We start from the raw sequence: 12939 nt of genomic DNA, 5'->3' as shown, positions 1-12939 counted from the left end.
TAACCACCAAATATGCAGATCTCAATGCAGAAACACAAGAACTATGGAAAAGCAAGGCTGCATGGCTCCTCCAGAGAAATTACAAGCCCTCAACATCAGAGTTCCAAGACTCTGGAATGGAACCCAGAAGTAAATGCAGGGTTTAGTTCCTGTGACCTGCTAGACATTTAGTGAGTCAGGGATGGACACTATGGAACAGAAAACCCCTGCGGCTCTTGTGGAGTCCTGGGAGGGGTGGAAGACTAGAGTGGTGGCTCAGTAGGACTTTTGATGTATTGGACATTGTAACTCAGGATCACAACTGTCAGAATGAAGGGACTTTCAAATATACTAAACAGCCACTAATATGGCTTAAAGAGCACAGCTAGCCAAGATTTCTGACTTGCAGATAATGTAAGGACTACTGCCCAGACCCTCAGGGAAGCTTGCAAGGTTGGTAAGTTGGTTGTATCCTACCTCTCATTCTCATTCTTGATGGATGTTTCAGGTGTGTGTGTGTGTGTGTGTGTGTGTGTGCGTGTTTGTGTGTGCGTGTTTGTGTGTGTGTGTGTGTGTGTGCGTGTTTGTTTGTGTGTGTGTGTGTGTGTGTGTGTGTGTGTGTGTAGTGAGTACACAGCACAGCTCAGAAAACATGAGAAGAACAAATTTATACTTATGTCATCCTTGTCAAGCATAACTAATAGAGGCTCTATTTCATAGTCTAAGAATCCCTTTTGGAAAATATTCTGGCCAGACCCATCTGATTGGCAGGCATTGGTACCGAAGTTGAAACCTCTTTACTTAGCACCTGTTTTGAGACAGAAGAGCATTGTGACATTTAACAAAAATCCAAGCTTTCTGGGCTATCTATTCATCACCCTTTCTTCACTGCTTTTGGAGTATTTGCCTCAAGACAGGGAGGACAGCAGGACAACACACCTAGCCAGATCCCAGGAAGAGTCACTAGGTTAAGATGAGCCCAGTACCTCTTTCCTCCAACATTTTCTCTGTGGCCATCGATGTGATAAGACAGGGACCAGATAAGCTATGTGAAGAGCTAATGGTCATTACACAAGAGGATGAGGCACCTAGAAAATCTCCTTAGTCATGGGAGTTTCTTCCTCCTCATCCTCTGTTCCATGATGTAGTCTCTCCATTATTTCTATTGCTTTGTCTTAACTGTTTCTTCCCAATTGAGCTCTTTCTGCTTCTGACACTGGCTTCAGCTACTCAGACTTCATCGCTGAACAAGCATAGCCCATGCCAAATATGCCTTCATCCTCTGACAGAATTCTACAGAGTGAGGTAGACAGCAGGCACGCAGCTTTGCAGAGCCCAGAAGGCTCTTGTGGAAAAGGCATCTTTCTCCCCAGGGAATGATTTGTGCCTCATATTTGAGGACAATATTTGACCATTTAGCTAGACAAAAGCCCAGGAAAGACTTGGGATATCTGCTGCCATCTTTTTAATGAACACTGCCTCTTTCATTCTCAGCAGCCATCAACTGCCAATATCTCCTCAGTCTTAGCATTATATTTTAGTGGGTGTATGTTAATTGTCCATAGTTTATAGTTTCAAGTATATCATGCATTTGACCATATTTACCCTTCATTAATCTTCAGTTTCTCTTTTCCCCCTTCCCATACTTACTAATCTCCTCTCCTCTTCTGTATCTCCCTCTTTGTGTATGTAATGTATAACCTTCCTTTCTTACTTACTTGCTGTCTCTCCATCAAGAAGAAGAGCTGCCTGCACTCAGCTGCAGTGAGTCAGAAAGATAAAGAGGGAGAACCTCCCTCCAACCCTGGGGAAAAAAATCTCTCCTTTCTCTACTTCCCAAAGGAGAGGACTTGACAACAAAACTAATGAGACTATTACATATTCCAGCATAGCTCACAGTGGAGGGCAGAATCAGACCGCTGAGTTTGGTGCTGTGTGGGAGTCATGTGAACTGAACAGTCCCTGGCCATGTCCAGACACTCCTCATGCTTGGTCTTAGGAGACAAGTATTGCTCCTTACCATAGAAACGGAAGCCACTGACCATAATGCGTCCCACAGCCAATGGTCACACTGAGCAGATTTGTGTCCACTCTTCCCTCCTGTAATTGTCCTCTGTGACCATCTGGAGCTATGTGTTCCCAGGATGCCATATTGTGACTTGTCACTGAGCCTCTCTCCACTTTGTTTTTTGAGACAGGTTCTCTATGGGCCTAAGTGAAGTGTAAGGTCCTTCAACCCCCTCCCAGCATTAGGGGGACAGGCATGGGCCATCAGGCCTGACTTTTGATGAGTGCTGGGATCTAAACTCAGGTCCTCATGATTGCTTGGCAAGCACCTTCCCAACTGGGCCATTGCCCTCCCTACCCCACCCCATTCCCTTTTTTCTCTCATCATTCTCCCAGGAAGAGGCTACAGCTTGTAGAGATGAAGTTTGCCACCGGGAAGGGCTTGCAATCTAGTTCCCAAAGATGCTGTTTCAATGATTTCACACCCCTCACTCCCTCCCGGGTCTGTCTGATATGTCCTAAAAATAAGAACCTGAAAAGATGCAGGGCTGAAGTATCCATTGCCGCTGACACTGTGCCTCACTCAGGCATCTGCTTGCAGGTTTATACCAGTACACGGGGGCATATGCTTTTCAGCCTCTTAACTGGCTCTGATTCCAGATTTGTGAGCAAACATTAGGCCTTTGGAAACCAACTCGTGCATATCCTGAGGAACCCTGCCACACACTTACACACACCTCTTTGAGTCAGCACACACTCATGTCAATGTGCTGACCCTGGGTTTTCTCTGTAAGTTGATTGGAGTGTGGGCAGGCAAGTGATGAAGCCTGCTCGGCTGTCCACCCAAAGCTCTGGAAATAGCTCTAGGATGTGGCAGTAGACCAAGCTGTTGTTGTTTTATCTGAGCTGTGGTGATATTTGAAAATCTGCCCAACGACAGTTCACACAGATCTTCGTCCAAGCCTTCCTGAGCTCTTGGATTCTGTGAGACTTCAGTAAACTTAGATGAAGGAAACATTATAAGGGCAGGAGTGGGACTCACTGATAAAATGGTCATGAACTCTCTTCTCCTGCCCTTGCATTTGTGAGTGCTAAGTGAGATCACAAGACTCATTAGCATAAACTTGACAGAGGTACTTATTCCAAAAATAATCCCTGCTTTTATTATTATTATTGGCAACATAGTATAATTTTCCTCCTTCTCTTGCTCTACTTGTGAAATATCTACCTTCAGCAAGGCAGTCTATTTTCAGTAAGTCTATTTTTTGTCCTCTGTCTTTCCAGTCTATCTGGTCCCTTCAACCCCCCACCCCAACTAGCCTGGTCTCAATCGTTCTCTTTACCCTCATCCATCCCTGGTTCAGCGGGGCAAGAAACTCATTGTGTAGTTTGGTGGGATGGTAGCAAACCCCACGAGTTTAGGAGACACGTCAATGTCCTGGGGCGCCTGTGGGGATCTGAAGCGGAAGTTCTGCATGATGTTGGTAAGGAAGAGAAAGAGCTCCATTCTAGCCAGTCCTTCTCCAAAACAGTACCGTTTTCCTAGAGAGGAGACAGGGGAAGGTGAAGTCGGTTCTTGCTGAAACCCCAATAACAAATCCCTGGCTGCATTCTGGGGTGGCGGGGCCTGAGACCCTTAAGGAAAGTGCTACTATCTTTGCCTCAGTTTCCCCCTTACTTGAGGTGGGTTGATTTACACCAGGCTGTAACAATGAGAAGTGTAGGGAACGGTACATTGCCCTGCAGCCTCATCCTGTCTAAGAACTTGTTGTGTGACCCGAGAAAGACCTCTGCCTTGAGCTTTCACTTCCCCTTTATCTGTCACTGAAGTTGACTGCCACATCTCCAGGGTTCAGATACATTGTGCTTGGGAATTCTGGCCGCTGAGCTGGTTGGCTGAGGGTTAGATCCAAGAGAATATTCCAAGTTGGACAGAGATGCTTGGTTGCACCAGAGGGGAGCTATGGATGAGCTATATTTGTTGATGTGGGCAGTAGCCTGGCACTAGATAGTGGCTTCTTACCAATGGAAAAGGGCACAAATGCATCACTCTTCTTAAATTGCCCCTTGTCATCCAGGAAGTGATTTGGGTTGAAGTCGCTGGGGTTGGAGAAAAACTTGGGGTCTTTCAGCACAGAGCCCAGCATGGGAAACACTTCAGTTCCCTGTCAATGAGGAAGGAGATTTGGTATGTTAGGTTTGGATGAGTGTCCTCTTGGCCCAAAGGGGTTAGAAGGGCAAGTTAGGGTATGTCAGGTGAAGATAAAGGTAACATGTGAGTTGGGGTGCCTCTTAGAGAGGAGCTTTGAGGTATGTGAGGTTATCCTTGAGATAGGAGATGCAGGAGATGTGGGACTCATGTTCCAGGAGTCAGAATGAGTGAGTGACATGGGGTCTATATTCTGGGGTAGGAGGTTCAGAGTTACGTACTTCATGTCTCTCAAGTCAGGATTTGATATAAGAGTCTCTAATTAGGAGGACAGAGGGGTGCAATGGCAGTGAAAGCCAGTCACTGAGAAAGGGAGAGAGGGGCTAGGAGGAGGTTCCAGAGGTCCAAGAAGAGCGCTGGGTGAGTCAGCACCTTGGGGAGGAGGAAATCCCGAAACTTGGTGTCCTTTGTGACCCTGCGAGCCACGCCCATAGGGATCATGTCCCCGAATCTCTGAATCTCATGGATCACAGCCTCAGTGTAGGGCATCTTCAGGCGGTCTTCATACTTGGGCTGCCTGTTCCTGCCAATCACTCGGTCAATCTCCTCATGGACCTTGGCTGAGAAGAAGAGGGATGTATTTAGTGGTGCACAAGAACCTCATAGTAGGGGTGAGGGTTCAAAAACATGAAAGCAGATGGAGGCCATGAAACAGTGTGTGACATTGTCAATCATTTTCACTACATACAAGTCTAGGCTTTGTTGGTGGAGCTTCCTGTTAACAGGGTCATACCAGAATTACATGGAATTTGCAAGAAAGTATATTTAAGCAAGCAACAGAGGGGAAAGGGAAGTGGCTTCTTTGAAGGTCGACTAGCAACACAACAGTTGGTTCAACAACTAGAGACTGGTGCCCACCAGCCATGTCTCTGCCTCTACAGAGCAAGGTATCGAAGAGTTTGGTTTCTTGAGAGAAGTAGGGAACACTGTGGCAGATCAGAGTTGAGAATCTACCCCACCGGCCACTTCCTGTCCATTGCAGCCTTACCCTCAACATCCGGGTGCTTCATGAGCAACAGAAAGCCGTAGCGCAGGGTGGTGCTGACTGTCTCTGTGCCCGCGAAAAAGATGTTCAGTGTGGTCATTACCAAGTTTTTCATGTGGAACTCTGTATTGGGGTTCTTCTTCTCCTGAAGGGAGGGAAGTATTCAAGGCCGATCCACTCCTTACACTCTTGGTGCCCTTGTAGCTCTGCTCCCCACCTTGAGTTCACTTCTCATTGTCCCAGAGCTAAGATAGGAAGGTGAATCCTGGCTATGTCAAGTTCTGTCCAGTTCCAGACCTTTGGATGAGCTAAACACCCTTCTGCCATTCATGATTCAGTTGACTCATCTTCAATGACCAGCTTTTCTGCTAGTTTTTAAAAGGTAGAAACACTTAGGAAAGGAAGGCTGGAGAAAAGCTCTAGAAACAACAGAGACATCATACTAGAGGAAGTCAGTGAAAACTAAGAGTTTTTCTGAGACAGTCACAGCTTTTTAAGAATTATTTTTATGTCTGTAAGTGTTTTGCCTGCATGTATGTCAGAGCGCTATGTGTGTTCAGTAGTTCAGTAGCTTCAGAAGCCAGAAGAGGGAGTCAGATCTACTGAGACTAGAATTGCATTGTTTTGAACTGCTGCGTGGGTGTTTGGATTGAACCCCTATACTCTTCCTATACGGGAGAGCAGTCCTGTACTCTTAACTAGTGAGCCATCTCTCCAGCCTGTAGACAATGAATTTCAGGTAACAGGATTCTATTTCTTAATTATAAACCTTAATATTTCCTAGAGGAATCTTATCCCTCAATTCTTTGCAGGTCAGACTATGTAAAGTTCTGTCTCAGCCTTCAAAAAGCAGACTCAGGAAGACCACCATAGGCTTGAGATTAGCCTGGCCTACACAGCAAGTTTAAGGTCAGCACAGAGTGCAAGGAATCTTATGAAAGAAGGGGGAGATAGGAAGACCTGGAGGTCACAGGAGCTCCAAAAGGAGGCAACAGAACCAAAAAATCTGGGCACAGGGATCTTTTTTGAGACTGATACTCCAACCAAGGACCATGCATGGAGATAACCTAGAATCCATGCAAAGATGTGGCCCATGGCAGCTCAGTCTCTAAGTGGGTTTCCTAGTAATGGGAACAGGGACTGTCTCTGACATGAACTCAGTGGCCTGCTCTTTGATCACCTCCCCCCTGGCGGGGGGAAGCCTTATCAGGCCACAGAGGAAGCAATACAGCCAGTTTTGATGAGGCCTCATTGGCTAGGGAAGAGGACCTCCCCTGTCAGTGGACTGGGGGAGGGGCATAGGAGGAGAAGAGGGAGGGAGAGTAGGATTGGGAGGTGATGAAGGAGGGGGCTACAGCTGGGCTGCTTGTTTTGTAAAAGCTCCTTATTTGTAAAACAGCAGCCATAAGTGGGTATCACTGAGCTGTTAATACAGTGCCTGGCACACAGCAGCCCCATATATTGCCTAGTTCCCCAGTTTGTCTATCCTCCTGAGAATGAGGGCAGAGCAGACAGAACAGTGAGGCTGAATGTTATGTGAGCATTGTAATGGAGGGGGTTGGGTGGTCCTCTGTACCGCCCCCCAAGCCCGAGTCCAGCCTGCCTGGCTTTCCACCTCTCCCCGTGTTCCCTAGCTCCTGGGTTTACCTCTAGCATGCGGATGAGGAAGGAGTCAATGAAGTTTCGGGGAGAATTGGGATCCAGGGTGCGCTGATTCTGCTCCACCTTCTTGGTTATGAAGTCCTCCAGCCCCTGCAGCTCCTTAAAGGCCTGATGCTGTGGCCCCGGCAGGTGCTTCATCACTGAAGAAAACATCTCGTAGAGCTGAGGGTAGGAAGGGAAAACAGAACCCAAGAAGGCTGTCACTGGACATAACCCAGCAGATGTGGTGTCTGTCATAAGGCAAAGGGCATTTGTGTCAGCTGTCCAGGGGCTTAGACATAGCTCTCTTACAGATTAAGTGTGAGGGCTTGCTCTTGAAGACTTGAAGTGACGTGGACTTGGGCACACATGCAGGTTTGGGGTTTCTGATTGACATCTAGGTTGGAGTTACATCTGTAGATGTTTCAGCTTTTGGGTGATGTCAGCTGGAGACAGCTGTTCATTATTAATGGACTTTGGACTGGTGAGTTGTAAGAGGCTTTCCTACATTAAGACAGTGCTGGGTAGTCACAACAGCTAGATTATGCAATTCAACTAGGTGTCCAGAAACAGGGTGTCATATATATTCATATATATATATATATATATATATATATATATATATACTGAATTGTTTTTCAACCCTTAAAAACAAAGTTACAGCATTTTCAGAGAAATGGGTACAACTGGAGAGCACCATATTTAGCAAATTTAACCAGCTCAGAGAAAGAACTCACACATACATTCTTTCATCTGTGGTGCTGAGGTGTTAAATCACATGTGTATGTATGTATACATGCATGTGTCAATTGGAAGTAGAATTAAAACTGTCTCGGGGACAAACATGACTAACAGGCAGAGCGGGCAAGAGAAAAAGGAAGATAGGAGGTATGGTGTGAATAGGCTCAATACTGCACAATATGTGCTTGTCTAAGGTATTAAAATAAATATGCTATTTTAAGTAGTGCTGATATTCACGGGGTTAGCTCTTTTGTTACTCAACCAGCTTCACAGATGGCCATACTTAGGTGTGTGAATGAGCTGGGTTGGAAGACCCTTTCTTGTGTATTTGGGGGGGGCGGCATGCTATGTAAACATTTTGGTTAGAGGTGCAGGTGTTTGGGTATTTCCGTGGCTGAGTTTCACTCATCTACATAGTCCAGTGAGTCGAGAGCTGAGTGTCCTGTGTGTGTGTGTGTGAGAGAGAGAGAGAGAGAGAGAGGGACAGAGAGACAGACACACAGAGAGAGACAGAGAGATACACTCACTTAGCTACAGAGAGACACAGAGAGAAGCACACAGACAGGCATACAGGTAGACAAACAGACTGCCACCAGCTGATTTCAGGTGCAGCGGTTGACTCTGCATTGACATCTGTTCTGCCATTAGCTGCCAGGACAGCTTGAAGGTACTGCTTGAGCAGGTTGGTAGTTTGGGAGTGAGCTGGCAGCAGTACTAGCGGGGCAAGTTAGGGCACTGCTGAGGCAGGGTACCTGTCCCTTGGAGGTGGCCGTGAACTGGAAGCTTCCCAACATCATCCGCAGCAGTGACAAGAACTCTTTGTCCTCATAGTCGAATCGGTCCCCAAAGACAATGGAGCTAATGACATTGGAGACTGTTCTGCTCAGATAGAAGGTGGGGTCAATGGTAGCACCTGCAGGTGAGGGCAAGGAAGGAGAGGGAGACATTGGAAAATGGGGGGGGGGCACAAACATCACCGTGTGATAGCATCTGATGCTTTGAACACAGAATTCAAAAAGGGTACTGACTGCAGTGCTGAGCCAAAACCCAGACCCCACACCACAGCAGGGGTCCAGGACATTTCTTCCCCAGCCTGGTTCCCTTCCTGGGTCATGATGCCGCTTTCCTGAGGGTGTCTTCCCCTTGGTTAGAACTTGCGGTGCTCAGCTTACCGTTTGTCTTCCGGAATGCCTCGAGGAGAAAGCCTGCCTCCTCTTGGATGCGCTCCTCGATGCCACGTTTGCCCACACCAAAGTCCCGCAGGATAGTGATAGAGAAGCGTCTCAGCTGCTTGGCTCGCTCCCCATTGCTGAAGACTACTCCTAGGCAGGTGAGAAGGGAACCAGGAGACATCAGAGAAGAGAGGCGTGGCTGTCCACTGACCACCCTAGCACTGGATCCCAACAGGAGAGCCAGAGGGAGCAAGATGCACAGGGATTGCTGGAAATGCGCATGCAGAACACAAGAAAGCACTTCGAAACTATGTTTTGGGACAGTAAGAAGAGGGAAGACAGATGAAAGAGAGAGACACCAGGGAAACAGGAAAAAGGCTGGAGACTGTGGAGACCTGGGGGTGGAAGATGTGAAAGTTGTGAAAGATGCATGACAGAGCTAGAAGAGGGAGGGAAATAAGGAGAGAGACCCAAAGAGAGTCTGGGGAGAGGAGAGGATGTTGCCTGGAGACAGGATGTGGGAATACATGTTCTGTGATTACTGGCAGTGGAAGCAGAAAGCACTGAGAGGACAGAAAGCATCCTGCCTGTTCACAGTAGCTGAGAATGACCAGGCTAGGTTCCAGGGTAGCTTTGGCTCAGGTTACAGGACCAGGATTCAGACAGAGGAATCCCAAGGTGCAAGAGGAAGTCTGGGGGTCGCTGTGGGAATTGGGAACAGGCAGGGAGACAAGCCTCAGACATGACCCAGCAGGAGGCAGTGATGACCTGGAGAAGACAGCCTAGAGGAGGTGGAAGAGAGAAGGCTGGGAAATGGATTCCCGCAAATGTCCCCTGCTGCAGTTCCCATCTGGGTCCCCTCACCATAGCCTTTGAAGAGCCAGTCAAAGGTGGCCTGATCGCCACGGCCACTGAATTCCTCAGCTTGGTCCACCAGAGCCTCCTTGACTGCCTCCTGCCCACAGAGCACCACGATTCTGCGAGGCCCCAGGTGGATGGTGAACACAGGACCATAGCGTTCGCTGATCTGATGGAGGTAGGTGAGAGGGTTAGAGGGGGTGGCCAAAACCTTGATGCTGCCTGGGATTCATTCCTCTAGAGTGCAAACAACTATCAGACCCAGTGTCCCAAGATGTGATGCCACATGTCTGGAACTGGTTGATTCTTTACAATTCCCCTGGCCTAAAATTACACTCCCTCCTGGTCAATACCCTATCACAAAGCTGCAATCAAAATTGGGCGTCCCTCCAATGCCTGCGTACATTATACCCCTCTGCATGCCCAGTGCAGCACCTTCATGAGGGAGTCGTACATCTGCTCAGTGTTCAGCTGAAGGTAGTTTCCGATGAAGGGCAATGGCGTGGGTCCCGGAGGCAGCTTCCCTGCCAGCTTCCTCTGCTTCCAGACAGATATCAAGACCATGATGCTGAGGAAGGCCACCACAGTCACCAGGAGCAGTCCAGAGGCCAGCATGGTGGCGATGAGGGCGACAGACAGGCAGTGGTAGCTGAACTAGCTTGCTTTTATTCATCCTGAGTTAGAAGGCTGGCCTTTGGTGCTGATTATGCAATTGTCTCATTTCACCCCCAGACTGCCCCCCTCACCTCCCATCATGCACCTAGGTTGGGATGTAGCCAACAATCAAAGTGGAGGAGGACCTGTGAGAGATTAGCAGGGAGTAGACTGAATTTGTCATGTTTGAGGAGGAAGGGCTACAGGGCTATTTGTTACAGAGGACAGTAGAAAGAAGCCAGGTCAGAATCCTCCATAACATTTATATTCCCGACCCATCTGAGCCTTGGGTGTGGGATCCTTTAAGAGAAGAATCCTGTGATTCATTGGCTTGAAGCAGGATGAACAGCTGAACTGCTATGAAGTTGTAGGTCCATTTTTCTTTCTTGTTTGAGATAAGCTCTAACTTTGTAGTCCTGGCTGGCCTGGAGCTCAGGATGTAGACCATGGAGATCCACCTGTCTCTGCCTCCTGAGGCCTGCACCACTACCCCAGACCCTAGGAGTCTTTCAGTGAAAAGGGTCCTCAACCTAAGAAACTGGGAATAAGAGACCCCAAGGGCAGTCGGTGGTGGCTCTTGGGGCAAGAATGACTGGGCAGGACCCGGGAGAAGCCACTGAAATCCCAGCAGGGTCTTGGAGTCAGCACCTGTCCCCAGGTGTGGATATGCCTTGGCTTTGGCCCGTGCTATCTCCTGATGCTCAGAACCCGTGGAGAAGTCTAGGATGGAGGGCATGTCTAGGTCTTGAGAAATGATGACAACTCCAATAGGTAGAAAAGTTCTAATTTACCCAAGTCCCACTGTATTCCTTTCCAGATCTGTGGAAAGGCCCACAGGATCCCTGGCTTCATTGCTGTTGTTACTGACAAATGTCTCCTATTTACATATGAACTCCCTGAAAATGGCACACAGAGAGTGGCGTGGGGCCACATATGTGAAAATCCTACAAGCCAGAAGCTATCACATTCAACCCTTTCAGCTTTCCCTCTCTAGACTTCTTTCCCCACCAGAGGAAAGAGAGCACTGAGGAAAATAAAGGTCATATTTGAGGGCATGGTCAGTGAGCTGATGCCTGGATTGCAGGATTAGCAAATTGAGGTGAAGAGATTTAGGTACACTTTCAGCACAGTTAACATTGGGATGCTACGGGTGGGCATGGAGAAGGGAAGAGTGAGCCTAGTGTTCTCCCACATTGAAATTCTTCCTTAACAACCAGGACAGGTGCCTTTTGATGAACCTGTGTCCCAGGAAGGTTACCTTTATATCATCTGTGTAATTTCAGTAAGTATGGAGTAGGCACATCATTGCCCTCACTGAGCTTACCACAGTTATAAAGGAGCCAGGATTTCACTCTCTTTCCTCTTCATAGCCTGGCTCAGATCATTGTGGGAACCATCTTGGGGTTGAGATTGGGGTCAGTATCAATTACACTCGGGAGGGAGGAGAAAGAAGTTAGCACTGAGATTGCCCCTAGGCACGCACTAAGGTGAGAAAGAAGTTAGCATGGAACTTGCCACTGGGAGGATATTAGTAGACTCATTACTTCCGGTAAGAGGGACCTTGAGAGTGGAAACAGATGGTTCTTGGATTTGCCTGTGGATTTGGTTCCAGCAGATTCTGACATGAACACTAGGTGCTCGCTGAAGTTGGTCTCAGCTAGATCCTTGGAGGGGCGGTAGGTGGACACTGGCAAGCTTTGATGGATGGACCTTTCATGGTGGTACGATGAGTAAGCTAGGAACACCCATGACTGGCATTTTGCTCATCTCTTTCTATGGTGGATTTGGAGACCTGCTGGGCAGGAAACAACAGGCAGAGAAAGAAGCAGAAAGACACTTTGTTTGTTGATTTTGGAGGAGGAAGAGGCAGGAAATGGGATTAGCCTGGGTTTGGCAGGTAGCAACTCTTCTAATTTCCAACCTGCACCTGTGCTAGCCCTGGACCCCACTTCTCCTCTCCCCTTGTTTCCATGGAACAAGAGTTATTTGGAGACTTTTTCTCAGTGAAGTTGGCACTAAGGAGGACCCTGAGTGCTCAGGCAGGCTCTCATGATCTGTACAGGGGATGAGAGTGGGAGTGTCAGAAAGAGAACAGAGCTTGGAGAGGTCAAAAGAGATCAAATGTACTTGTCCTTATTGATTTCTGCAGGTACATGAATGACAGGGCAGAAACTGAAGTCACGTGGGAGAGACACAGGGAGAAGTGCTCACAGTCACCTGGAAGACACATGTGTAAGGGCAGTGTCTCAGGACAGGCTTCCAGAGTGAGTTAGTGGGGGACTCAGAAACTCTGTTTGATAGCTTCTGTTTCCCCTCTTGGCTGAGTGACTAAGAACAAGGGCAAGACATAGAATGTAACCCTAAGTTGGGCAAACTCCAATCCGGGGGCAATTCTTTCAGTCTCCCTGAGAGCCATAATGTTGGCTGCCCTCAAGGAGCTGACCTCATCGACAAACAGAGTCTCAAGGAGCCAAGGACTGACTGCATCTACCTCTTGGTAGTGATGTGTGAGTTAATGCATAAAGCCAATAAATATCAACTATTTTATTCATTTGCTGTTATCACATCTCATTCTTCTATAAGAAAAAAGGAGATGTGTTGATAGTACCTAAACTTCAATCTGCCTTTTGCATCCTCTGGTTTTCACTGTAGCAAAGAGGGTCCAGCACGAGGTAAGACCAGAGAGGTGTGTT

The 12939-nt window shown here is 47.8% G+C and overlaps 1 protein-coding gene across 1 annotated transcript; it reads right to left on the bottom strand.

Annotated features, from left to right (window-relative positions):
- Window positions 1-3123: 3123 nt before the first annotated feature.
- On the bottom strand, window positions 3124-10248 carry LOC110566204 (cytochrome P450 2A3). The gene is made up of 9 exons (XM_021664024.2): window positions 10028-10248; window positions 9599-9761; window positions 8735-8884; window positions 8315-8475; window positions 6828-7004; window positions 5184-5325; window positions 4568-4755; window positions 4010-4151; window positions 3124-3528 (listed from the first exon to the last, which is right to left on the bottom strand). Exons 1-9 carry the CDS (start codon window positions 10205-10207, stop codon window positions 3347-3349), a joined length of 1485 nt encoding a protein of 494 aa, XP_021519699.1. The 5' UTR covers window positions 10208-10248; the 3' UTR covers window positions 3124-3346.
- Window positions 10249-12939: the final 2691 nt, after the last annotated feature.

This window comes from Meriones unguiculatus, chromosome 14, assembly GCF_030254825.1.
Source record: "Meriones unguiculatus strain TT.TT164.6M chromosome 14, Bangor_MerUng_6.1, whole genome shotgun sequence".
NCBI lineage: Eukaryota > Metazoa > Chordata > Mammalia > Rodentia > Muridae > Meriones > Meriones unguiculatus.
Note: the sequence above shows the minus strand (reverse complement) of the source record. Positions and strands in the feature narration are given on the sequence as shown.